General features: G+C 37.2%; 1 protein-coding gene across 1 annotated transcript in view; it reads left to right on the forward strand.

Moving 5' to 3' along the window:
- The first annotated feature begins 1,790 nt into the window (after positions 1–1,790).
- The window catches only part of LOC127425231 (choline transporter-like protein 4), a 33,634-nt gene continuing 9,616 nt past the window's right edge, over positions 1,791–25,808 (forward strand). Inside the window, exons 1-12 of the mRNA XM_051670971.1 lie at positions 1,791–1,943; positions 12,538–12,586; positions 13,811–13,884; positions 17,038–17,116; positions 18,912–19,011; positions 19,249–19,380; positions 19,478–19,538; positions 19,646–19,769; positions 23,597–23,680; positions 24,742–24,854; positions 25,122–25,244; positions 25,412–25,511. Coding sequence (XP_051526931.1) covers positions 1,898–1,943; positions 12,538–12,586; positions 13,811–13,884; positions 17,038–17,116; positions 18,912–19,011; positions 19,249–19,380; positions 19,478–19,538; positions 19,646–19,769; positions 23,597–23,680; positions 24,742–24,854; positions 25,122–25,244; positions 25,412–25,511 — 1,085 coding nt within the window. The 5' untranslated portion in view covers positions 1,791–1,897. The remainder of the gene's footprint in view (positions 1,944–12,537; positions 12,587–13,810; positions 13,885–17,037; positions 17,117–18,911; positions 19,012–19,248; positions 19,381–19,477; positions 19,539–19,645; positions 19,770–23,596; positions 23,681–24,741; positions 24,855–25,121; positions 25,245–25,411; positions 25,512–25,808) is intronic.

Below are 25,808 nucleotides of genomic sequence, written 5' to 3' on the forward strand. Positions count from 1 at the left end.
CTAGCTGTATTGCTGTATATCTATCAAACTTAAAATGTAAAAACTTTCAGACAAGGCTTTGTGAAGCCAACATCAAACCGCATCTTGTTTTGTTACTACTTTGTTAACTTAGAAAAGCACTTTGGTTATACCATGACTGCATGAGATGGTAATATCATAGCACTAATAAGTGATAACAGCCTTATTCATGTATTTACATGGTACACCAGGGTACTTCCAATAATATCATTGTATCACAATGGTGCAGCTTTTCATATTTTTGCCATATTTATTTATTTATAGTTACCGAACACTGTTAAAAAATTCTGTTAAATTTACTGAAAAATACCGGCAGCTGTGGTTGCCAGAAATGTACCCTAAAAAAATACGCCGTTTCAGGTTTTTATATTATATTATATTATTAAATGATACAAAGTTAATATAGTTACCATCTGGAACTATAAAGATCTGCTTTTCACTTTAAAATGTATTTAAATTTACATTTCACCAAGAGTGACCTTTCCACGAGCAATGACGACTACACAGGGTAACACGTGATGCTAAAATAATGCACACCCCAATGTCATAACTGATATTAAAAAGAAAAAGAAACATAGCTATTCCCATAAAATATAATGGAATGTGATGGCTCAGGCAGGGACTTCTGGGAACGCCCGTTTATTGTTTTTCACTGTCATTTTCCATATTCTCTTGTTAAACATAATATACATTTTTACTGTTAATTATATGGTAAAATCGTACTTTTTACATCTTGAAAATTTAATTTGTACAATATTTTACAGTAAAATTACTTGTCTTCTTAAATATAATTTCTTACCGTATATGTCACGGTAAAACTACCCGTTAACCAATTAACGTTTTTTTCTGTAGCATTTTTTAATTCTTTTACCATTAAAATTACGGACATTTTATACAGTGTACCGGTAGTAACTATATCTGTATATTTATAAGACTTGGTCACTGGTGTATTTTCATAATGGAACAATATTTTCAAGCTAATCTTGCAGTTTCGCTTTGGCTGCACATTTTCTCAGCAGGTGTTTGATTGTGTCAGTGTGTCATTGAGTTGTTTTTATTACTCTGATAAGAGTGTGTAACTATAGATAAATTAATAATCCAGGGTCAGTGTGTTATCTGCCATAACAGCACCATTCTGATACAAGACTAATGATGAAATGTGACTATAAACAGAAGCTCAGTGTGTGTGTGTGTGTGTGTGTGTAAAAATAACTCTTCTGTTTAAACTCTAAATATGACCATACTGGAATTTCATGACTGTGATCAGGTCAAAAATATACTCAAATTTTAAATATATTTATTATTGGATTATTGGGGGGGGGGGGGGGGGGGGTGTTGCACTTGCTTGCCATTATTGGGGTGGTTACGTCCCCCCATCCCCCCTGGAATCTACACCCTTGATTGTTAAATATAAAACTATGGTTTGTTGATGCATCATGTACCAAATCTCTGCCAAGGACACTGAAAATGTCTTCCATTTATATATATATATATGTATTTACTAAAAATAAAACAGTATTAGAGTATGGGTTTTTTTACCACTAGGGTTTGTAAGGAGAACACCTCCCGAGGTTAATGGTATTCGTCATTTGTACATGCTTATTAAACTAACTTTTCGTTACATTTGTTTTGTATCGGTAAACTAGTTGAAGTATTACATGTATTCTTACTCCAGTTGCAGTAAACACTCAAGAGCAGTGGGCGGAGCTTGAGCGCAATACACAGGTGAGCTGCAGGTGCTCTGTGACGTCATCGCCAGTGCCTTGTTAGTTACTCCAACAAAGATTTACTGAACAACAACAGCAGATCCGCGAGTAAAACAGCTCGAGATCACTTCAGAGGTTTTGATGTTTTAAACAGATGAACTGAAAGTGAAGAGATGGGCAGAAAGAGACAGGAGGAAGAGCAAAACAGCTCCGAGTATGGTAAGAGAGTATTTCTGAGTATGTTGAGAGTATCTACTTGAAATATTTTACGCATCTTTAATAACAGGTGGTTCATGTAGTCTTTGCCTGCTTTATTCAAATTCGTTTTATTTATTTATTATTATTTTTATAATACTTGACATTAAGGTTATTTGTGGGTTTGTTTTCCATCAATAGAGATGTTTGGCAATTTTGGAAATAATAACTGAGTTGGGGAGTGAGTGACTGATTAATTGGGTTTAGTTTTTAAATTACAAAATTGAACCCAAAAGTGATCTACATCTCCTCTGGGGACATAGACGTTCTCGGTTATGGAAAACTTAAGCCTAAATAAAGTGAACAGTGTTGTAGTTAAGATTTCAGTAATGTTTGTTATGGGTTAGGGTTAGTCTGTAATAATTATAAATAGCTTTATATAAAAACAATATAGGTCTATGGTATGTCCTCATTTAGAGGCTCTTGCAAACAATGGCTTGTTTTATAAAGGTTGACCTTGTAATGAAACTGCTCTGGCTCTTCAGTTAAACAGAACTAAACACTCAAACCTCCCTGATCATTCAGTGCACCTCATTCTGACTGGAGTGTGATCCCTATAATATTTATTGGGTTTAACCTGCTCCTGAGAATTCATTGCCTGTGGTGGTTTAGTGATGCCATAATGGTTTCTGAGCTCACTTGCATTCTTTATGATGTCACAATGGATCCTGAGATCAGATGCGCTGTTTATGATGTCACAATGGATCCTGAGATCAGATGCGCCGTTTATGATGTCACAATGGATCCTGAGATCAGATGCGCCATTTATGATGTCACAATGGATCCTGAGATCAGATGCGGCATTTATGATGTCACAATGGATCCTGAGATCAAATGCGCCGTTTATGATGTCACAATGGATCCTGAGATCACATGCGCCGTTTATGATGTCACAATGGATCCTGAGATCAGATGCACCATTTATGATGTCACAATGGATCCTGAGATCAGATGCGCCGTTTATGATGTCACAATGGATCCTGAGATCAAACACAACATAGAACAAAGGACCATTAGAACATTCATGGTCAACATAGTTTCAGTATCCTCACAAATGTCTCGGCACATCTCTTCCTGTGCACCTCCTTTGAGCAACAGAAAAGAGGGAAGTGTGTCAACTTTTTTAAAATATTCTGTATGAGACTCAGATATTTTTGATCCATATTATTGAACGGTATCAACTTCTGATTTAAATTCTTTAAATTGCAAACTCATTTTAACCAAATAGTTCGTCAAATGATAGTTACAATTAAGGTTATTCTCCAAGTCACATTTAGAGGTTAACAGGGAATTAACACAGTCTAGATGGTCAGTAAGAGGCGCAAAAACTTCATATGCAATGCATGGAGGCGCCAAACAAACGGGGAGCTAAACAAAAGCGCGCTTAGTTTGAAATGAAAATGAGTTTCTTTGGATATGATATTAAAATGTAGGCTCTACTCAAATACTTGGTGTATCAAAAACCTAAATAAATGTTAATATGTAAATAAATGAGTTAACCTTGCTAACTTAAATTTAATTTGTTCAAATAACTCTATTGAAACTTGGAGCTAGTTGCTAGCTAGCAACAAACACATTAGCATATTATATGCATATCTTTTTGTACTGTATAATATATATGGTGCTGCTGAAAGGTTACAGATCCCTAAACAGTCATTATACTGATGATCCCTCAGAATTTGCTTTGCTAGAAAAGCAATACACTCTGATGTTTTGCTAGTAATGTACCCAACCTCAAACTAACGATTAGCTCCACTCTTTTCATTTGCATATATAGAAATATATTAAAATAACACAAAATTTAAAAATGTAACTCCCAATCCAGTCACATGCAAAGCTTGCTGGTAACTAGAAATCCCTGGTTTCAGCAATACATTGATGCAACAAATATTATTCACATAGTTGCAACACAGTTGGATTATGTAAACATACAGGGTGCCCCCCCCCCCAAATGGGGGCCGCAATGTATGTTAGATTATGCATTAAGATATGTGCAAAGGCAATTGTGTGATTTTTGGCATACTTCTATGACTTTTTGTAAACAACAAAATGAGCATGATGATGCCATCATGTGCAACAACTTGCCACAAATAAATAAGTGTATCATTTAGCTACGTTTTCAATGGCAACAAACTTACGTGATTCTCTTTCGCCATGTGGCCCCGTTTTGGGCCAAATGATTTACTTATTTATTTGTTTGTAGCAAATTGTTGCTCACAATGACATCACAGTGGCATCATTTTGTTGTTTACAAAAAGTATGCCAAAAATTGCGCAAACGGCTTTATGCATTTTTAAGAAAGGAGCAATCAAACATAGTGGCCCTGTTTTTTTGGGCCACCCTATAGATGTATTGTACACAGTTGAATTAAGTTGAGACCAAATGCATAAGAATTGTGTTGCTTTAGCTCATTTAAAATACGTTAATTGTGCAAGCAGTAAAAATCACGTCGAATGAACACCATCCGTTAGACGTCTGAATTCTTTTGAACGTTTCATTGCAATGTGATCATATCATTTTTTGATGACTCAAGTGTATTCTCTTCCAGTCTTGAAATCACCGCTCTGGTTGGTTAACAGGTTCACAGAGCAGTCAAAACTTCTTTCTGTCGCTGTTCTTTTACTTATTAGTGATTTTTGCTCAGTCAGGCATTACTTATAAGCCTTCTATTGCACATACTTGGTGTTAGTGATTTGAACAAACCTCTAACACTAACTATTCAACTTCAGTGTGAAATTCGTCCTGGAGCGTTTGTGCTACGGACATGAAATACACTTCAAAACATGCAGCTTTTCACCTAATGGATGATAAAATGAGTGGAAAAAAACAGAACAGCCTAGCAACCTCATAGAAACATCTAACAAGTCCTTAAGACACCTTAAGTACAGACTAGCACAAAACATTAGTGTGGTGGTGTGAACACCTCTCGCACCTTTTTCAGGAAATTTAATAATCAAATTACATTTGGTCTTTCACCCACTTCCTGTTAGATGTTTACTATCAGGGTTTGTACTGTGTGCCAAACAAACAGATATTTCTTCTTCCCGGTCTTCGTCAGTTCAGTACACGTCAGTAAGAGCGAGCTGAAGATAAGACTCGGTCACTGGGTAACCAGCCTGTTAACCAGGAACAAACGGATAATCAAAAACACACACATTGAGACACTGCCAACATTTAATCACTTAATTGGCCCATTTAACTGAGCAAATCGTTTCCTGAAAGAAAGACACTTTTATGAACACTCACGTTTGCTTGGGTATCTAAACCAGGACTTTCTATTGTTTTTATAAAGAGCTTCTTATGACCATAGACCCATTTTTAGAATTTTAAATATGGGTGTGTCTTCAACTTTGGACTCTCAGAGCACGTTTATGACTTCTAGAAAGTGAAGTCTTAATAAAACATTTTTCATAGTCACTAGTTTATTTAATTTGTCTACAAACAATGTCCAACAGTGTGTGTACATGCATCACAGGATGACACATGTATGTCTTTTGTGTCATTTCCAGCACATCTCAAGTTCTCTATTGTGTTTAACAGGATTCGGTGCTGGAAATGACGTGGATGGAAATGACATTTTTAAACTTTTTCAAATATAAATGACTGACTCCTTTGTCTTGCTAAGACTAATTTGTAGCTAACATTTGATGTATCCTAAATACACACAATTAAATCATATTTTCACACTTTTTACATAATTTGGCAAAATTACAGCTTGATTGGAAATGACGGCCAATCAGTTTTTTACATTTTTGTCTCTTATTTCATCTCATGCTCTTCACTCACACTTTTGTCCACTTGTTCAACAAGCTCACTATCTTTATATAGCTAATTATAATCACTACAGTACAGACTGACCCTACCCCTAAACGTCTTACATTTATCTTGTGTGTGATCTTATGGTTTACTGTAAACCTTTTCTTACATGTCAAACGGAGCAAGTGAACACATATAAACTCTTCAGCCCATCCACACGCCTTGAACATTATCGTGTTCTGAACATCAGCGTCCTAAAGCCAAAAAACTGATCTTGTGATTAGCGTAACATGATACTGGATTGTCCATAGTGAGGTAGAGAAACTTGTGTCTTGGGTCTGACATGATTGTCGTCAGAATATTGTCTCCTTTTTATTCTTACCTTACAGGGTTCTCACAGTCATGCAAAATATTGACATTTTAAAATGGTCATAAGCTACAGTCATAAATTCCCAGGGAGGGAAAAAAGTTATAAAAAAAATTAAAAACTTTAATTTTTAAAGTTATAAAATATTTCAACAGCTAGATATTGCTTGCAAGTCATAGTAATGTTCAGTTCTTTTGAGTCGATTCTTTTCAATGATTCATTAGTTAAATTGTCTGAATCAACTTTTATTTTTAAAAAAAAATCCTTATCCAGAAATCACAAATGTACGGAAGAGGATTAGGGCCAAGAAAAAATAAAAACAATGATAACATCTCGAGGTTGAAGTCATTATAATGCAAGATTTAACTTGCAATATTTAGAGAGAAAAAAGTTGAAAGTTTAATGAGTTTATTCTCAACATTTTATTTCAACTTTTTCTTGAATTGTAACTAGTTTTTTTTCTCGAAACACAGCGACTTTATTCTCAAAGTTTAATGAGTTTATTCTCAACATTTTATTTCAACTTTTTTTCTCAAAATATTGCGAGTTAATTCTCGCATTATAATGACTTTAATCTCGATGTTTTTATTTTTAATTTTTACTTGGCCCTAATCCTCATCCGTACAAATGACTGTAAAGGTCATGGGAATTCACTTTATACCTTTTTAAGGTATAAAAACATCTATTCTGTGCTTAATCTAACATTTATTTATTATTTACACTCTTTTTAGCTAATTAATATGTGACTGTGCCTTTGTAAATGAACCACAGAGTTTATTAATATTAGACATCGCCACCCTCGTGTTGTGGTTTATTTTCTTAAGTGTTTCCTGGTTTAAAACTCTCGCCTGTGGGTTTCAGCTCACATTAATCATTCAGGTGCTTTGAAGAATTAATTTCCTGCTTTTTTTGTTATGTGGTCAGATTAAGGCTTCCTCCATTATTACTCATGAACAGTATTTGACGCGTGTAGATTTGCCCTCCATTGCAGTATGTGTACTGTGTACCTTGAGTTTAATGAAGAAGTTAATTGTTTACACTTTACTAATCTTTCCTAACTCATGTATGTGTTTACAGGAAAGATGAATGTTTAGGATCAAAGATTAAAGCTAGTGTACAGGTTTATTAAGGGCAGCTATATATGGGTTTTGAGGTTCGTTATTTACAGGAGTGACAACCGCAAACAAAAAAGTACTATACAATATCACAATGCTTTTTTGTATTCGTTCTCAACACTATATCTATTGTTTTAATATTTTTAAACCTAACAAACTTCTTTGTCAAACATTTTGCTTGGAAAGTGTGCTTGTGCGATCTTTAAAATAAATCACACTTGTTTTGATATTTTATTTAATGCAAAGGCATTCATATATTTTTAAGTGTGGCTTAATTGGACAAATATATTTGATCCTTTCACAAATGTAGTACATTCAGTTCCTCTTTTAAGGTAAGAATACAAAATAATATGTAACAAACTTGCTCGTTATAATGACCATAAACACAATAAAACAGATTCAGGAAGTATTCGTTAAAATTGGTTAGCTTAAACTAACATATTTCAAGCTATTTTCAAACTGAAAGTTGTATGCATTAACATTTTAGTAAATGCAATTTGAGCTAACATGAACTTACATTAAACAATTGTATTTTCATAAAAATAACATTAACCAAGATCTATAAATGCTGTAATAAAATATGGTAGCACTTTATAATAAGGTTGTTTGTTAACATTAGTTAACTACATTATTTAACATAAACTAATAATGAATAATACTGTTACAGCATTTATTAATCCTAGTTAATTTTAATTTTTAACATATATACTAATACATTTTTTTAAATAAAAAGTTGTAGATGGTAACATTAAAAAATGCATGATGAGCAACAATGAAAATTGGTATTTACATAAATTAACATGAACCTAGATCTATTAATGCGATAATAAAATATGGTAAAAATGTACAAGTTGCATTTGTTAACATTTATTAACAATAAACAATACTGTTACAGCACTTATTAATCCTTGTTAAAATAAATATTGGTCATTGTTATGAAACCTAATGCATTTTCAGTACTAATATTAACAAATTAATGTGTAATGTAACAATGATAAACATATTTTGTCTCAACTTATCTTTGGCAGCCCTTATAAATAATCATTAAAGGAACACTTGAATCACACATCGGATCTCGATGAACGAAATATATTGAAGATCAAAATCTTTACTGTACATTGTGTAATTCGTTGAGAACAAAATGACGTAACAACGGTCAATGGAAACCAAAATCACCAACCGGTTGAGGGCTGGATTCAAACTCACACCGAAAATCAAAGTAAACAATTGAAATCACAGGCTGTTCCAACTTGCGTGAATTTCATCACGGCAACTCATAATGTGACTCAGTAGTGTGTATGGACCCCACGTGCCTTTATGCACTCCTGACAACGTCTGGGCATGCTCCTGATGAGATGGCAGATGGTGTCCTGGGGGATCTCCTCCCAGACCTGGATCAGGGCATCAGTGAGCTCCTGGACAGTCTGTGGCACTACTTGGCGGCGTCGGATGCACCGATACATAACGTCCCAAAGGTTCTCAATTGGATTCAGGTCTGGGGAACATGAGGGCCAGTCAGTTGCCTCAATGCCTTCGTCATCCAGGAACTGCCTACACACACTGGCCACATGAGGCCGGGCATTGTCCTGCACCAGGAGGAACCCAGGGCCCACTGCACCAGCGTAAGTTCTGACGATGGGTCTGAGGATTTCATCCCGGTACCTAACAGCAGTCAGGGTACCGTTGGCTTGCACGTGGAGGTCTGTGCGACCCTCCAAGTATATGCCTCCCCAGACCATCACTGACCCACCACCAAACCGGTCAAGCTGGATGATGTTGCAGGCAGCATAACGTTCACCACGGCATCTCCAGACTCTTTCACGTCTGTCACGTGCACAGTGTGAACCTGCTCTCATCTGTGAAGAGAACGGGGCAACAATGGCAGACCTGCCAATTCTGGTGAATGCCAATTAAGCTGCATGGTGCTGGGCTGTGAGCACAGGTCCCACTAGAGAACATCGGGCCCTCATGCCACCCTCATGGAGTCTGTTCCTGACAGTAGCCCGCTGGAGGTCATTTTGTAGGGCTCTGGCAGTGCTCCTCCTGTTCCTCCTCGCACAAAGGAGCAGATACCGCTCCTGCTGCTGGGTTGATGCCCTTCTGTGGCCCTGTACAGCTCTCCTCGTGTAACGGCTCGTCTCTTGGTATCTCCTTCATGCTCTTGAGACTGTACTGGTAGACACAGCAAACCTTCTTGCGACGGCACGTATGGATGTGCCATCCTGGAGGAGCTGGACTACCTGTGCAACCTGAATGGGCTGCAGGTACCTCCTCATGCTACCGGTAGTGACAAGGACACTAGCAAAACGCAAAACTAGAGAAGAATCAGTTAGGAAGGATAAGGAGAGAGCAGTTGTCAGTGGCTACCACCTGCAGAATCATTCCCTTTTTGCGGGTTGTCTTGCTGTTGCCTCTCCAGCGCACCTGTTGTCACTTTCATTTGCACCAAAACACCAAATCGCTTAGGCTTCCTAACTGGATAGATTGATATCCCTGAAGTTTAATTGACTTGGTATTATACTGTGATGATTATGTGTTCCCTTAATTTTTTGAGCACAACTGTATATAAAAGTGGAAATAAAAAGTCTTGCTTGATATACAAAAGCATGAGAAACATCCTAAACTCCAGGAAGATCCAGTCAAACACAACAATAGTCCTGATCGACAAGTGTTATTTTCAGGATATGTTGAATAACTCAAACTGATAGTTTCTGCATGAGAACATGATGTCTGATCACTGTTTGTGTTTGATTGAAATATGTGCTGTTTGAAAGAGTTCTTACACAGTAGGTTTGTCCATATTTTCACATTCAAATAAGATTCAAATGATCCCATTTCTCTTGCTTATTTTGTCTCTATCTCCATTTATACACTCAAAAAAAAGCTTTTATGCTGAACTTGATTTAATCGTGGACAGTGGTTTGACATAAGTTTTCTTAACTTAAAATGACAGTGTAATCTCAACACAAACACTTTGTGTAGAAAGAACCTAGTTGAATTGGGTCAACCCAACAAAATTATAAATGTCACTAACTCAAATTAATCTTTATTTCTTTATGTAATAACTAGTGAGCATTTTCTTTCCCTATCAAGTCCCATGCAAAACCTGATGGGAAATGTAAATCCCTTGCCCAGTTTCATCAATGCTACATTTAACACTACCAAAATTGTTCATGTAGTCCCAACTCAAATGGATTGAGTGAACTTCCTTTTGACAAATTTAAATGGATAGAATGCAATGAAATCAAGTTGTGACAAGGTTAAAAATTTTCTTGCTTTAGTAAGGGGGAATGGTGGTGGTTGGTGTAGAAAGCGGAGGCACGTGGATACAAAAACGGAGGGGAGTGGATACAGTGACACGGGACGGAGAGGTGCAGCGACCTTGGTGTGCGCACATGTTAAGTCTCCTGTGTGTTGCGGTTGTACAGGGACAGTTCCACCTCCTAAAAGACTAAATTGTGCCCAAGACAAAATGACCAAAATGGCAATTGCGAGTGGGGTGGCCAGGCTTTGGTCCATGGTTCCACGACCACCCCTGGCCACACAGGCAGTGGTGGAGCTAGGGTGTGGCCAGGGGTGGTCGTGGAACCATGGACCAAAGCCTGGCCACCCCACTCGCAATTGCCATTTTGGTCATTTTTTGTCTTGGGCACAATTTAGTCTTTTAGAGGTGGAACTGTCCCAGAAACGAACACAAACACTGAAGCTGCCAGGCAAAAAGCCCTCTCGGCACCAGCAACAGAGAAACACAGACACACAATCGAAAAGTGACATTTAGCCAGAGGGGTTATACATGTTGCAGAACTTTAGCATTTGGATAGTTTACGTGACATGTCCTGTAGTGTGATGTGATGTATTTCTTGCCTCAATCTGGGTGGCGGAGGACGAATCTCAGTTGCCTCCGCATCTGAGACCGTTAATCCGCGCATCTTATCACATGGCTTGTTGAGCGCGTTACCGCGGAGACCTAGCGCGTGTGGAGGCTTCGCTATTCTCCACGGCATCCACGCACCACTCGCCACGCACCACACCGAGAGCGAGAACCACATTAGTGACCACAAGGAGGTTACCCCATGTGACTCTACCCTCCCTAGCAACTGGGCCAATTTGGTTGCTTAGGAGACCTGGCTGGAGTCACTCAGCACACCCTGGATTCAAACTCACGACTCCAGGGGTGGTAGTCAGCGTCAATACTCGCTGAGCTACCCAGGCTCCTCTCAGTTTGCTGACTGATGTTTAGGTATGCATGCAGTTTTAATCAGATGTTAATTGAGGAAACTACATTGGTCGTTTCGTGTCGACTCAATGGTCCCCAGCTCAAAAAAATTATATCTTTTTTTACTAGTGAAAGAAAAACATAAATAATGCCGAAAGCCAAAATATTAAATGCGATGGATTAATCCATTATTTTGTAGAGGGGGTCAAAATGACAATTTTCGCATATGATTTTGGAGCAAAACTACAGGTAAAACAAATAATCTTAGAAAGGTGTCAGCATCATTATTTTATTTTTACACAGAGATAGGTAGATGTATTACTAAAATCAGTTGACTTTAGCTCCAGCTGTTGCATTATATGCCAATGGTGTGAGTCCAAACATCGGGAAAAAACACTTTTTTTGTGTCGTTTTCCAAAGTTGGAGTGCCTATAACTCCAGAAGTATTAAAGATATCTTAATATCCTTTTAGATTCTGGTTCAAAACAAACTTCTCTTTTGGTATTGTCATATTTTTAGGCCCTATATGGTTAAATCGCAGAGATATGGGGCTCTCAAAGTGGCTCCAGCCATAAATCTTACCCATTTTCAATGGTCGATAACTGAATGTGGGTCACATGGTATTAAGCTAGTTTTTCTTGTCCAACAAAACAAAGGTCTGATGTACAAATAATATTGAAATACCGGGGCTAGTTGTCACACTGGGAGTGGGAAGTTGTCACAAGTGTTATATCTCAGTAACTATAAAGTTTTGAGTACAGTAAGTTGTCACTTGGTTTGGTATTTGTGTACGATACCTTTTTACATTTGAGCTTCTCACTGTTTTGAAGTTCATGGAAATGTTGTATTTCAACTTCCTGTTTTTTGCCATTGAGAATTTCATGCAAAAAATAATGTAAGCAGAAGCCACACACTTTTATTGTTTGATTAGTAGTTCCAGCCAAACTGGTTTTTCCAAACAAAATAAAGCAAATGCAAATTTGACCCTGTCCATAAAAGGAAGAGTCATTAAATATCTGATTCAGAATTTCCATTGCGTAACTCCACAAACAAACAGCAGTTCAGGGTGCTGACCACTGATGTAATCTGTGTTTGTTATTACAGGTGAACCGGCTCAATATGACCCCACATTTAATGGCCCCATTCACAAAAGGTGTGTATACATCACCGTATGGCTCTGCTGTATGTAGGGCTGGGTATTAATATAAATCTTCCTATTAACCGTGATCTTCATTTGAACAATCTCAATATCGATTCATAAGATCCCAAGATCGATCTTTTACTTCTACTTTAAAGGTTACTTCAGTGTTTGTTGTGTTGATTTATTATATCTGTTTAAAAGTAGAAATTGAACTGCAGTTTGGGCCTTGTTGTTAATCTTTTAATTAATATTTTCCTTGTCTACCATGACTTTCCCTGTATAATCTACAGCATTAACTGAGATGAAATACACCCAAATGACTCTGAAGTGAATCAAAACGTATCCGAATCTAATCGAGACCTTGTGTGAATCGGAATCAAATAGCGAAATCTGTATTGATACCCAGTCCTAGTGTTTGTGTGTTTATTACATTTTAAACGTGGATTATATTTAATAAATTATATTATTATTATTATTTCATGATAATTAAGCCCTGTTCATAATTCCCATTATTGCAAAGCGTCCAAATGATTTATTTTCATTTTGTTTGTATTCTTATTTGTCATTTAGTACTGTATTTTTATACTGTATTACAGTAAAGCAAACTATTTGAGTAGAATTATTTTGTTTTAAAATTGGCATAAATTAAAGGGCAGCACAACAAATATGACCATGATGTATAAACAGTGTTTTATTTCAAATGTAATCTGATACTGATAAAATAAATAAAATTCTAACGTAAACTTTTAGATTACAATATTAAGGTAATCTGATTACTTTCGGATTACAAAGTAATTTTACGTGTATTAAGAACCAATTTGCACTCCTTTGTAATCAATAAGTAATCCATGAAAAAGTAATTGTAATCTGATTACACACAATACAAAATGTAATGTAAAACATTTATGTAATCTAGATTACATGTAGTCCATTACTACCCAACACTCTATATAAGTTCTTTGCTATTTAAATATATCATTGTTTATTTGTTGTATTACAGTAATTAGAATTTTGGGGGGAAAAGTGCTTAATTGTCACGAAAATAATGACACAATGCAAAGGTTGTAAAACCGACTTCATTTTCTTAATTCCAAATATAATTTCTAAATCAAAATAACAAAAAATTATAATAATTTTGAGCTTAATTATGACCTAGACATGTTTGTGACCATGTTTTGTGTGTGTGTGTGTGTGTGTGTGTGTGTGTTTGTAAACTCATTCTTTGTGTTTGTGTAGGAGTTGTACAGACATCATATGTTGTGTTCTGTTCATGCTGGTCATCGCCGGTTACATGGTGGTAGGAATTCTCGGTAAGTTGCTCTTTCTTCATCTGTTGCTCCATTTCTCAGTGCCTCTTTCTGTCTTAATGATTGTCTGCAGTGTTGGGTGTAATCAGATTATAAAGTAATTAGTCAATGTAATCTGATTACTTTTAGGCACAAAAGTAGTGTAAGTCGTTACATTTTTAATGATTGTAATCAGATTACAGTTACTGACTTTCAATGAAAGTAATTACTATTAAGTACATTACTTGGGTTACAAATATTTCTTAAAAAAAAATATTATTTATGTATAATAGTTAAAATGTGAATTCATATATTCATATGGTCGTCTGTTTCCGTTTCTGTTACAGCTGAAAGATGTGTGACAATGAACAAGGAAAAAATAGACATTATTTTGAATTTGTTGAGTGGAAAAACAGTGTTTTAGAAAGTAACAAAAATTACTTGGGGGGGGGGGGGCCTGGGTAGCTCAGTGGTAAAGACGCTGGCTACCACCCCTGGAGTTCGCTAGTTCGTATCCCAGGGCATGCTGAGTGACTCCAGCCAGGTCTCCTAAGCAACCAAATTGGCCCGGTTGCTAGGGAGGTTAGAGTCACATGGGGTAACCTCCTCGTGTTCGCTATAATGTGGTTCGTTCTCGGTGGGGCGCGTGGCGAGTTGAGCACGGATGCCGCGGTGGATTGCATGAAGCCTCCACACGCGCTACGTCTCCGTGGCAACGCGCTCAACAAGCCACGTGATAATATGCGCGGGTTGACAGTCTTAGACGCAGAGGCAACTGAGATTCGTCCTCCGCCACCCGGATTGAGGCGAATCACTACGCAACCACGAGGACTTAAAAGCGCATTGGGAATTGGGCGTTACAAATTGGGAGAAAATCCCCAAAAAAAGAAAAACATTTATGTGATTACTTTTCCAATGAAGTAATCAGTAAATTAATCAAAATGTTGAGAAGTAGTTAGTAATTTGTAGTGGATTACTTTTTGTTTTTGGTAACATACCCAACACTGATTGTCTGTCTGTCTGTCTGTCTGTCCTGTCTGTCTGTCACTCACTTTAGTCTCTACTCTGCACGTGCACGTGTGTATGTGTCCACGTGTGCGCATGTGTGTGTGTGTGGTATTATTTACTTTGCCTCTGAAGCTGTATAGAAATGTAACTCATGCTGCACCCCTTTACATGTGCAACGTGTAAATAAATATACAGTAGGAGTGGGGCAGGAGATCATGGGATTATGTGACACTTTGTAAAATACACTGCGTGCCCAATTATTAGGCAAGTGATTCTGATCTTATCATTATTTCCATGCACATTTTCCAACTCCAAACCATATAAACTTGAATGCTTATTGGACTCAATCATTTTCAGGTGATATGTATTTGTGTAATGAGGGAGGGTGTTGCGAAAGTGATTAACACCTTATATCAATGTGTGCATAATTATTAGGCAGCTTCATTACCTCAGGTAAAATGGGCCAAAAAAGAGATCTAACTGACACTGTAAAGTCAAATATTGTAAAATGCCTTTCAGACAGATGCAACATTCTTGAAATAGCTAAACTATTGAGGCGTGACCACCGGACAATCAAACGCTTTGTTGCGAATAGTCAACTGGGGCGCAAAAAACACATGGAGATGGAAAGGCGCAAATTAACTGCAAAAGACTTGAGAAGAATTAAACGTGAAGCTACCAGGAACCCATTATCCTCCAATGCTACCATATTCCAGAACTGCAACCTACCTGGAGTGTCCAGAAGTACAAGGTGTCAAGTGCTCCAGCGACATGGCCAAGGTCAAGAAGGCTGAAACACGACCACCACTGAATATATTCACAAGCTGAAGCGTCAAGATTGGGCAAAGAAATACATGAAGACAGATTTTTCAAAGGTTTTATGGACAAATGAAATGAGAGTGACTCTTGATGGAGCAGATGGATGGGCCCGTGGCTGGATCACTAATGGACACAGGGCACCACTTCGAGTCAGGTGCCAGCAAGGTGGAGGAGGGGTACTGGTATGGACTGCTATGATTAAGGATGAGGTAGGTGGACCATTTCGAGTTGAAGATGGACTGAAACTCAACTCTCAAACCTACTGCCAGTTTCTGGAAAGTACTTTCTTCAAGCAGTGGTACAGGAAGAAGTCCTCAGCATTCAAGAAGGCCATGATCTTTATGCAGGACAATGCTCCATCACATGCATCCAAGTACTCCACTGCTTGGCTAGCCAGCAAGGGCCACAAAGATGCCCAAATAATGACTTGGCCCCCTTCCTCACCTGACTTAAATCCTACTGAGAACTTGTGGGCCCTTCTCAAATGTGAGGGAAGACAATACACTCTTTGGGCAGCATTTAGGAGGCTGTGGATGCTGCTTCAGTGAAAGTTGATGGTGAACAGATCAAGAAACTGACAGACTCCATGGATGGAAGACTCATGGCAGTTATTGAAAAGAAGGGTGGCTATATTGGTCACTGAATATTTTTGAAAGGCTAAAAATGTTATTTAATTGTCGTTTTGTGTTACTTATTTGTTGCACTTACTCTAAAAACTGAGAATAAACAATTGAGTTGGGAGAAATTCTTGCCTAATAATTGTGCACACTTATATATTCCCCCGAGAAAGACAAAACTCACTTTTTCTTTGTTAAACATTCAGGTTTGAGGTTCAATAACATTTTGGATTGACTGAGAGCATTGTGTTTGTTCAACAATAAAATTAATCCTGGAGGGTGGACAAACCCAGTAAATAAACAACACACACACACACACACACACACGTTTACTTGGCTATCTAAATGAGGACATAATATAGACTGTTGATTTATATAAAGCTGATTAGAATGACTGAAAAAGAAAACTTAAACAAAAACACTATTTACATGAATCATTTTTACCTTTTAGGATGTCCCCAATGGTTTGGACAGATTTAACTCACTTCTGAAGACAATTATGTCCCTAAAGAATAGCCAAATAAACACACACACACTTGAGGATTGTTGTTGATCTCTGATACCTCAGTCTAATTTTCAGTTCAAGCACCACCCTTGTTATTTCATTGAATATCTTGGCCTCTGAGTGGACTAGAAGTTTAACTATATTCGTTGACATTGAATGCCAAATGTGTTATTTGACATGTTTCATATGAGACCTAAAATCAGACTGAAATGTGTTTGTTTCCTGTAGCCTGGCTGTATGGAGATCCTCGGCATGTGCTGTATCCCAGAAACTCCACGGGAATGTTCTGTGGGCTCGGAGTGAACAAGTGAGATTTAATGGCGTCTGATGGTTTTTGTAGTGCAGTGATTCTCAACTGGTTTTGCTTCAGGATTTTATATCTTCACCCATATAATTTTCAACGAGAGCACAGCGACTTCCGGCGACACGTTGGCGACAGAGATCGCTGTGGGCAGCGACTAGACAAGCTGAGAAAATTGTAGCTTTATGCAAATGACAAGCGACATTCGCAAGCGACTACCAATGAGAGTGAAGACAGAGGAGCTCACGTCATCCATTGCCAGGCAGAGAGTGAAGATATGATGCATTAAGCGCTGCTGCAGGTTATATAAAACGCTCTCCCCTGGACAATGTGCATTTTTAGAGGCAAGAGAACCGATTCCTTGTCCAGTCTGAATGATATCTTCGTTTTATCGGCAGTATCATCTGTAAACAGCAGAAGATGTGTGTGCGTACATTCATAGAAAACAGTTGTTTCTAATTTAAGAACGCACCATGTCGTCCGCCAGACGCGTCCGGTGTGTGACCCCCTTCAGACTGTTCTGACTTGAGTTGCTACGACTTTTTGAACTGATTGGAATAATGTTTTTTAAATACCATAAACTTGTTCATAAGACTAAAACAAACCCACACAATGTGCTCTCTCTATCGCTCTCTCTTTCTTTCTCTCTTCTCTGTCTCTCTCTTTCTTCTGTCTCTTTATTTCTCTCTTTCACTCTCTCTATCTCTTTCTCTCTTCTCTGTCTCTCTCTCTTTCTCTCTCTCTCTATTGCGCTCTCTTTCTTTCTCTATCACTTTCTTCTCTGTCTCGCTCTTTCACTCTATCGCTCTCTCTCTCTTTCTTCTGTCTCTTTCTCTCTCTCTTTCACTCTCTATCGCTTTCTTCTCTGTCTCTTTCTCTCTTCTGTCTCTCTCTTTCTTTCTTTCTTCTGTCTCTTTCTTTCACTCTCTTCTGTCTCTATTTCTCTCTCTTTCTTTCTTTCTTTCTCTCTCTATCACTCTCTCTTTCTTTCTTTCTTCTCTCTCTCTCTATCGCTCTTTCTCTCTCTTTCACTCTCTATCGCTCTCTCTCTTTCTGTCTTCTGTCTCTCTCTCTCTTTCACTCTCTCTCTATCGCTCTCTCTCTTTCTTCTGTCTCTTTCTCTCTCTTTCACTCTATCGCTTTCTTCTCTTTCTTCTGTCTCTTTCTCTCTCTTTCACTCTATCGCTTTCTTCTCTGTCTCTTTCTTTCTTCTCTCTCTTTCTCTTCTGTCTCTTTCTTTCTTTCTCTCTTCTCTCTCACTCTCTATCGCTCTCTTCTGTCTCTCTCTCTTTCTCTATCGCTCTTTCTTTCTTCTGTCTCTTCTCTCTCTCTTTCACTCTCCATTGCGCTCTCTCTTTCTCTCTTCTGTCTCTCTCTGTCACTCTCTCTATCGCTCTCTCTTCTGTCTTTCTCTTTCTTCTTTCATTCATCCATCCATCTGACTGTTGGGTCTGTAAAACCTTTAATTTTTAAACTTTAATAAGAGTGTGCACTTTCAGACAAGAATTAGTGAAGTCAACATCAAGTTTGTCTCTGTCTATCTGGTTTTCATTTTTCATTGTTTTTCTCTGTTCTTCACGATCAGAACAGAACTGCGACACATTTATTTTGTGACCGACAGATGATGAAAAACTGTTTTCGAGAACTCAAATCACAAAGGACTTTTCAGAGCTTTACTTTCTAGATTTTTTGTATTTGTCTGCTAAATGACTAAATGTAAATGTTTTAAGTTTGCAGTTGCTTTTTATTGATTTAAATTTCTTAATCTCTCTCTCTCTCTCTCTCTCTCTCTCTCTCTCAGAGATAAGCCTAATGTCCTATATTTTGACATCCTCAAGTGTGCCACAGCGACAAACATCATGGCCGCAGCTCTACAGGGACTCCAGTGTCCAACCACACAGGTGTGTGAAACACATCACACATGAGATCTCTCTAATGTCTCAACTGTTTCTCCTACAACGATGAGATTACATCCATCCATTTGCTGAAGTCTCCTGTTTCTCAGATGTTTCTCCTAAGAAAAATACTCCACTAATCTCTCATGCATTTCAGAAGAGATCTCAACAATGTGTCAAACTGTGCTCAGATTCACAGAGATACTAAAGACTGAATAACAGTTTAGTTTGTGTTTCCTGTAGGTTTGTGTGAAGTCGTGTCCGTCTGAGTTCTGGATGTTGTCTCCAAGCGCCTATTTACCGGGTGCAAACCCAGCGGATTATTTCAAACAGGAATTCTGTGTTCCATCATTTCAACTGCAAGGCACAAAATATGTGAGTATCTGTCTAAAGAAACAAACACGTAATCTAATAAAGAAACTACTTTATTTTTTATCACTTTCAATCTCTCTTCATCTTCGTGTTCTCTCAGAAAGCTGTAGATATCATAAATAAAGAGTTGTGTCCATTTTTCTTCACACCAACAACTTCTGGTGAGTGACAGCAGATATTCTGTATTTGTAAATAGATAAATAATATCCTCATCTCAGTTTTATTCAACAAAACACTACTGAATTTCTCTCTCTGTCTGTCTCTGTAGTGTTGGGAAGATGTTTGCCCAGTTTTGGAGGAAATGCGTTTAATCCGAGTAACATTCCCTCAAACTTCAGCTTTCCAGGCACAAGTGTGAATCAGACTGTGACCGCCATCATGAACGCGACTGGGTAAATACACACACTAATACAATATACACACCTCTACTAAACCACACGCTTACAATCATATCCTGATTTACACTCTTGTAATAAACTGATACATCAGCCTGGCCAATTAATCGGCTGATATTTGAGGTTATCATCCAGTAACTGTGTCATTTTTATTTTTCTGAAAGTCACGAAAATTTGCACCACAGTGTCATTTCCAGCACATCTCAAATTCTGTGTTGTGTTTATACCCTTTAAGCTCCGAAGGCGTTTTTAAAGATCTCTTGTGTCTGTGGAATACCCAAAATTAAAGACTTATAACTTAAAAAAAACAAAACAAAAACAAGACGGGTCAAGTGTTTGGTATCACTGTAAAGAAAACTTTTTCAATTTTTAAATAATATAGATTATGAAACATTCTGAGACTCTCTAGCCTAAGAAACTGCTGAAAACTTTTCTTATTTTTCTGATTTAACATTATATGTCTCTGGGTGTAAATAAGGTGGCTCCGAAAAACTGCTTTTGTTTTGTTCCCAATCATGTCACCTGTATCTGAGAAAAGTTTTGTGTTGATCCAACAAAGCAATCAAAAGTTATAACATTACAAAAATTATTTATCATAGTGTCCAAAAGCCTCTCCAAACAAATAAAACATAATAATTGTACATAAGAACTAATTTCACATGCAAACACAACAGTGACTAAAGGTTTACATAGCATGCAGACATGATTTTAGTAATGAGATTTCACAGAATGAGTTTCATTCTGTGTCATTTGAGTCATCATTGAGTCTGTGTCATGTATTTGGCACCATCTCCTGGTGGTCATATGTAACATTGTGCTTCATGTGGATTATCTAATGATCTATGCATCTGATTATCTTGTGTGTGGGCTCATTTGAAAGATAATCACCTCCTCTAAGTAATGGTATGTGATATTTTATGTTCCGTTTATACTTCATAAAGTTATAAGTGAAAATGCAGCATATAAGCAACACCATCATAAATGTCAAACACATGTACTTAGCTATTACTCACTATATTTTTGTCTGTGAGTAAAAGGCTGGTTATATTTTACTCTTTGAGAGCTTTCTGATGACATATGTTACATGGCTATTTGATCAGTTTGATGTTTTTATTGATTACAATAATATGTACCATGCACAATATTTTACAAATTATCAAAACTGAAAATTATCAATTCTGATTTGTCTGCAAATTTCAAAGCACTTGTTCAGTTTTGGTCATAAATCCTGCATGCACTGAAAAGTAAAACTTCTAAGCTTTCAAACAATACCTAACTTGTGTTTGTCAAGACTGTAGTTATTAATATTTTGACAATTAAAAAAAAAAAAAAAACTTTCTGGCGGGCCCATCCAAGCTTCAAGGTTTAATAGATTTCTGTGCTGGAAATGACGCTGATGGAAATTATATTTTTAACCTTTTTCAAATAAAATGACTCCTTGCTATAGCTAATTTCATTGTTTATATTTGATATATCCTAAATACAATTAAATCTTTTTTTTTTTTTTTTTATATAAATTTGGCAAAATTACAGCTTGATTGGAAATTACAGCCAATAAAAATATTTGATATTTCTCTTGATTTTTCTTTGTTTTATCTCATATTTCATCTCATGCTCTTCACTCACACTTTTGTCCACTTGTTCAAGTACACTAACTTTTGAACAAACTTTATTAGGAGCAAAATGGTTTGGTGTGGTGGAAATGATGGCAAAACTGTGGGACAGTCGAAATGTATGAAACATTTATAGAAATCACTTTCACACAAATAATGAAATGGTTTATTTCACTCTTTGTTTAGATTATCATAGTTTTACACATAGTAATTACAGTATGTTTACAATGTATTTTCATAGTTTAATATTGTAAGTTTGGGTCTGAAGGCTAAAACGGTCAAATCTAAACATAAAAGGCCTTTTAAATGTACCAAAAATAAAAGTGAAAAGTTTCTAATTCAGTTTTAATGAGACATTCATATAACCAATAAATAAATAAATATATATATATATATATATACACTATATTGCCAAAAGTATTCGCTCACCCATCCAAATAATTGAATTCAGGTGTTCCAATCACTTCCATGGCCACAGGTGTATAAAATGAAGCACCTAGGCATGTAGACTGCTTCTACAAACATTTGTGAAAGAATGGGCCGCTCTCAGGAGCTCAGTGAATTCCAGCGTGGCACTGTGATAGGATGCCACCTGTGCAACAAGTCCAGTCGTGAAATTTCCTCGCTACTAAATATTCCACAGTCAACTGTCAGTGGTATTATAACAAAGTGGAAGCGATTGGGAATGACAGCAACTCAGCCACGAAGTGGTAGGCCATGTAAAATGACAGAGCGGGGTCAACGGATGCTGAGGCGCATAGTGCGCAGAGGTCGCCAACTTTCTGCAGAGTCAATCGCTACAGACCTCCAAAGTTCATGTGGCCTTCAGATTAGCTCAAGAACAGTGCGTAGAGAGCTTCATGGAATGGGTTTCCATGGCGGAGCAGCTGCATCCAAGCCATACATCACCAAGTGCAATGCAAAGCGTCGGATGCAGTGGTGTAAAGCACGCCGCCACTGGACTCTAGAGCAGTGGAGACGCGTTCTCTGGAGTGACGAATCACGCTTCTCCATCTGGCAATCTGATGGACGAGTCTGGGTTTGGCGGTTGCCAGGAGAACGGTACTTGTCTGACTGCATTGTGCCAACTGTGAAGTTTGGTGGAGGGGGATTATGGTGTGGGGTTGTTTTTCAGGAGCTGGGCTTGGCCCCTTAGTTCCAGTGAAAGGAACTCTGAATGCTTCAGTATACCAAGAGATTTTGGACAATTCCATGCTCCCAACTTTGTGGGAACAGTTTGGGGATGGCCCCTTCCTGTTCCAACATGACTGCGCACCAGTGCACAAAGCAAGGTCCATAAAGACATGGATGAGCGAGTTTGGTGTGGAAGAACTTGACTGGCCTGCACAGAGTCCTGACCTCAACCCGATAGAGCACCTTTGGGATGAATTAGAGCGAAGACTGCGAGCCAGGCCTTCTCGTCCAACATCAGTGTCTGACCTCACAAATGCGCTTCTGGAAGAATGGTCAAAAATTCCCATAAACACACTCCTAAACCTTGTGGAAAGCCTTCCCAGAAGAGTTGAAGCTGTTATAGCTGCAAAGGGTGGGCCGACGTCATATTAAACCCTATGGATTAAGAATGGGATGTCACTTAAGTTCATATGTGTCTAAAGGCAGATGAGCAAATACTTTTGGCAATATAGTGTATATAAAACACAACCCTTCAGACAACGAAATACTCATTTAGTCTCCTTGTGTTGATTCAGAATCTACAGAGAGTCTTATCAATGGATAAACAATTTCTGTTTTCAACAATTTTTTAAAGAGGTATCGGCCATTAATATGAAATGTGCCACACACACACATACGTGCTATAATGACGTGTGTCTCTCTTATTGGCAGTGTTGCAGGTGCATCAAAGTGAGTGACAGATAGTGTCTGTCTGTCTATCTGTCTGTCTGCTAATGTTCAGATCACCTGTCTCTGTCTCTGTTGTTTTGTTTCTCTGTGTCTAATTGTGTCTCTGCGTGGCGCAGGTAGCGTTCATGTAGTGTTCTTATACTGTGTTAGCTTTAGGTTTGTTTATGTTGGTTGTTTTCAGATCACTTGAGCTTCATTTAGAAGATCTTTGTAAAGTTATAACAGCTTTACAAAGGAGATCGTTGGCATTGACTATGGGAAGCGATAGTTTGTGTTTAGCAAATATTTTTGTTTGGTGCTGGTTGACTCTAAGTTTGATTTTATGGTCATCATTACTTCTATCCACAGTGACCTGGCAAACGGTTTTAACGCCAAAGATGTCGGCTTGAGGATCTTTGAGGACTTTGCGAAATCTTGGCAGTGGATCGTAGCGTAAGTTTTATTTTTTATTTTTATTATTTTATTTTTTATTTATTTGTTTATATGAAGTTGTGGCAGTAAATTGTAGCATGAGTTGGGCTCTTTTATTTGTTTATTTTTTATATTATCATATTTTGTTTTGTTGTTGTTGTTGTTATTATTATTATTATAAAATTATTTATTTATTTATTATTTGTTGCCCTCTAGTGGTGATGATTTCTTTCTTTTTTTATTGGTTATTTATTTATTTGAAGTTGTGACAGTGGATTATTCATATTTTTTTATTATTATTAATTTGTTTGTTTATTTTTGGTATTATTTATTATTATTATTTTTGTATTTTTATTATTTTATTTATTGTTTATTTGAAGTTGTGGCAGTGGATTGTAGCATGAGTTGGGCTCTTGTATTTGTTTATTTGTTATTTTTTATATTATCATATTTTTTATTTGTTTTATTATTATTATCATTATTAATGCATTTGTTTATTATTTGTTGCCCTCTAGTGGTGATTTTTTATTTGAAGTTGTGACAGTGGATTATTCATAATATTATATTTATAATTTGTTTATTTTGGGTATTATTATTTATTATTATTATTATTATTTATTTATTTATTTGAAGTTGTGGCAGTGCATTGTAGCATAAGTTGGGCTATTTTATTTCTTTTTTTTTTTTTTTTTTTTTTTTATTCTTACTATAATTTATTTTGTAGTAATTTGTTTGTATGTTTATTATTATTATTATTATTATCATTATTATTATTTATGAAATTGTTTATTATTTGTTGCCCTTTAGTGGTGATTTGTTTATTTGAAGTTGTAGCAGTGGATTGTAGCATGATTGGAGCTCTTTTATTTGTTTATTATTATTATTATTATCATCATTATGTATTTATTATTGGTCACCCCTAGTGTTGAAGTAATAGTCATATTCCTCTTTAGATTAAGACAGATGCATGTGTTTGAGTACAGCTTGATATTTTCTTGATAATAAAGTTGTCGAATCTTATATTGTCGGTATAGTGTAAAATCTCTCATTTGGTTTTCATAATAAATCTCTCTCTCGTTCAGTGGTCTGGTCATTGCAATGGTGGTGAGCGTTCTCTTCCTGCTGTTGTTGCGCTTCACGGCGCCCATCCTGGTGTGGGTGCTCATCGTCGGGGTTTTGGTGGTGGGCGCTTTTGGTGAGTTTTGTAAACCTTTTTTTTTAATAGCAGTCTGCTCAAAAACCACAAACGCCAATTTCTGCAAATCTGCAGCTGTGTGATATATTTATTTTCCACACTCATTAAGTGCACTCATTAGGTGTCATGCAGCACAAATATAAACTCAGTGGTTTCAAGGTTAACAAACGATTAATGAATTATATCTGCCTACTTCTGTATATTGTATGGATGATAACCAAATGTCAGTAGATTGTACTAATCATGTCTGTTCTCTCTCTGTGTCAGGGATCTGGTACTGTTATAATGAATATCAGTCGCTGGCTAACTCGAACCTGACCTTCAGTAATGTGGGTTTCACCTCTAATGTTAAAGTCTATCTGCAGGTGCGAGACACCTGGCTGGCATTCTGTGAGTCATTTCACATTTCTGTCATTTTTGACAATTAGCATTGTCATGCATCTTTAATTTATATATTGTAATGTTATACCTCTCTCTCTCTCTCTCTCTCTCTCTCTCTCTCTCTCTCTCTCTCTCTCTCTCTCTCTCTCTCTCTCTCGTCTGTCTGTCTGTTGTAGTGATTATTCTGTGTATTGTCGAAGCAATTCTGCTGTTGGCGTTAATCTTCTTGAGGACTCGTATTCTCATTGCCATCGCACTTATTCAAGAGACCAGCAAGTAAACATGCATGCAGACGCACACACAAACATGCACTGAAACATGTGCATGTTGGTATTACTATCATTACAAGCAGGGTGCGATTTGCCGGGGGGATTGTGCTATTGATATCCCCCATTCTGCTCATTCATTTTGATCTCCGGAGGGGATACGGTTTATACATTTCTAGTCAGACTGAATGCATTTACCGTATCCAACAGTTACCGCGGCCGTTTGTAATGTTATTTTCGATTCGCACAGGATAAAGGATGTCTGTAGAGATCCCAGAGATGGGTGCGTAAACTCTGACGTCACACG

This window comes from Myxocyprinus asiaticus, chromosome 34 (assembly GCF_019703515.2).
Source record: "Myxocyprinus asiaticus isolate MX2 ecotype Aquarium Trade chromosome 34, UBuf_Myxa_2, whole genome shotgun sequence".
Lineage (NCBI taxonomy): Eukaryota > Metazoa > Chordata > Actinopteri > Cypriniformes > Catostomidae > Myxocyprinus > Myxocyprinus asiaticus.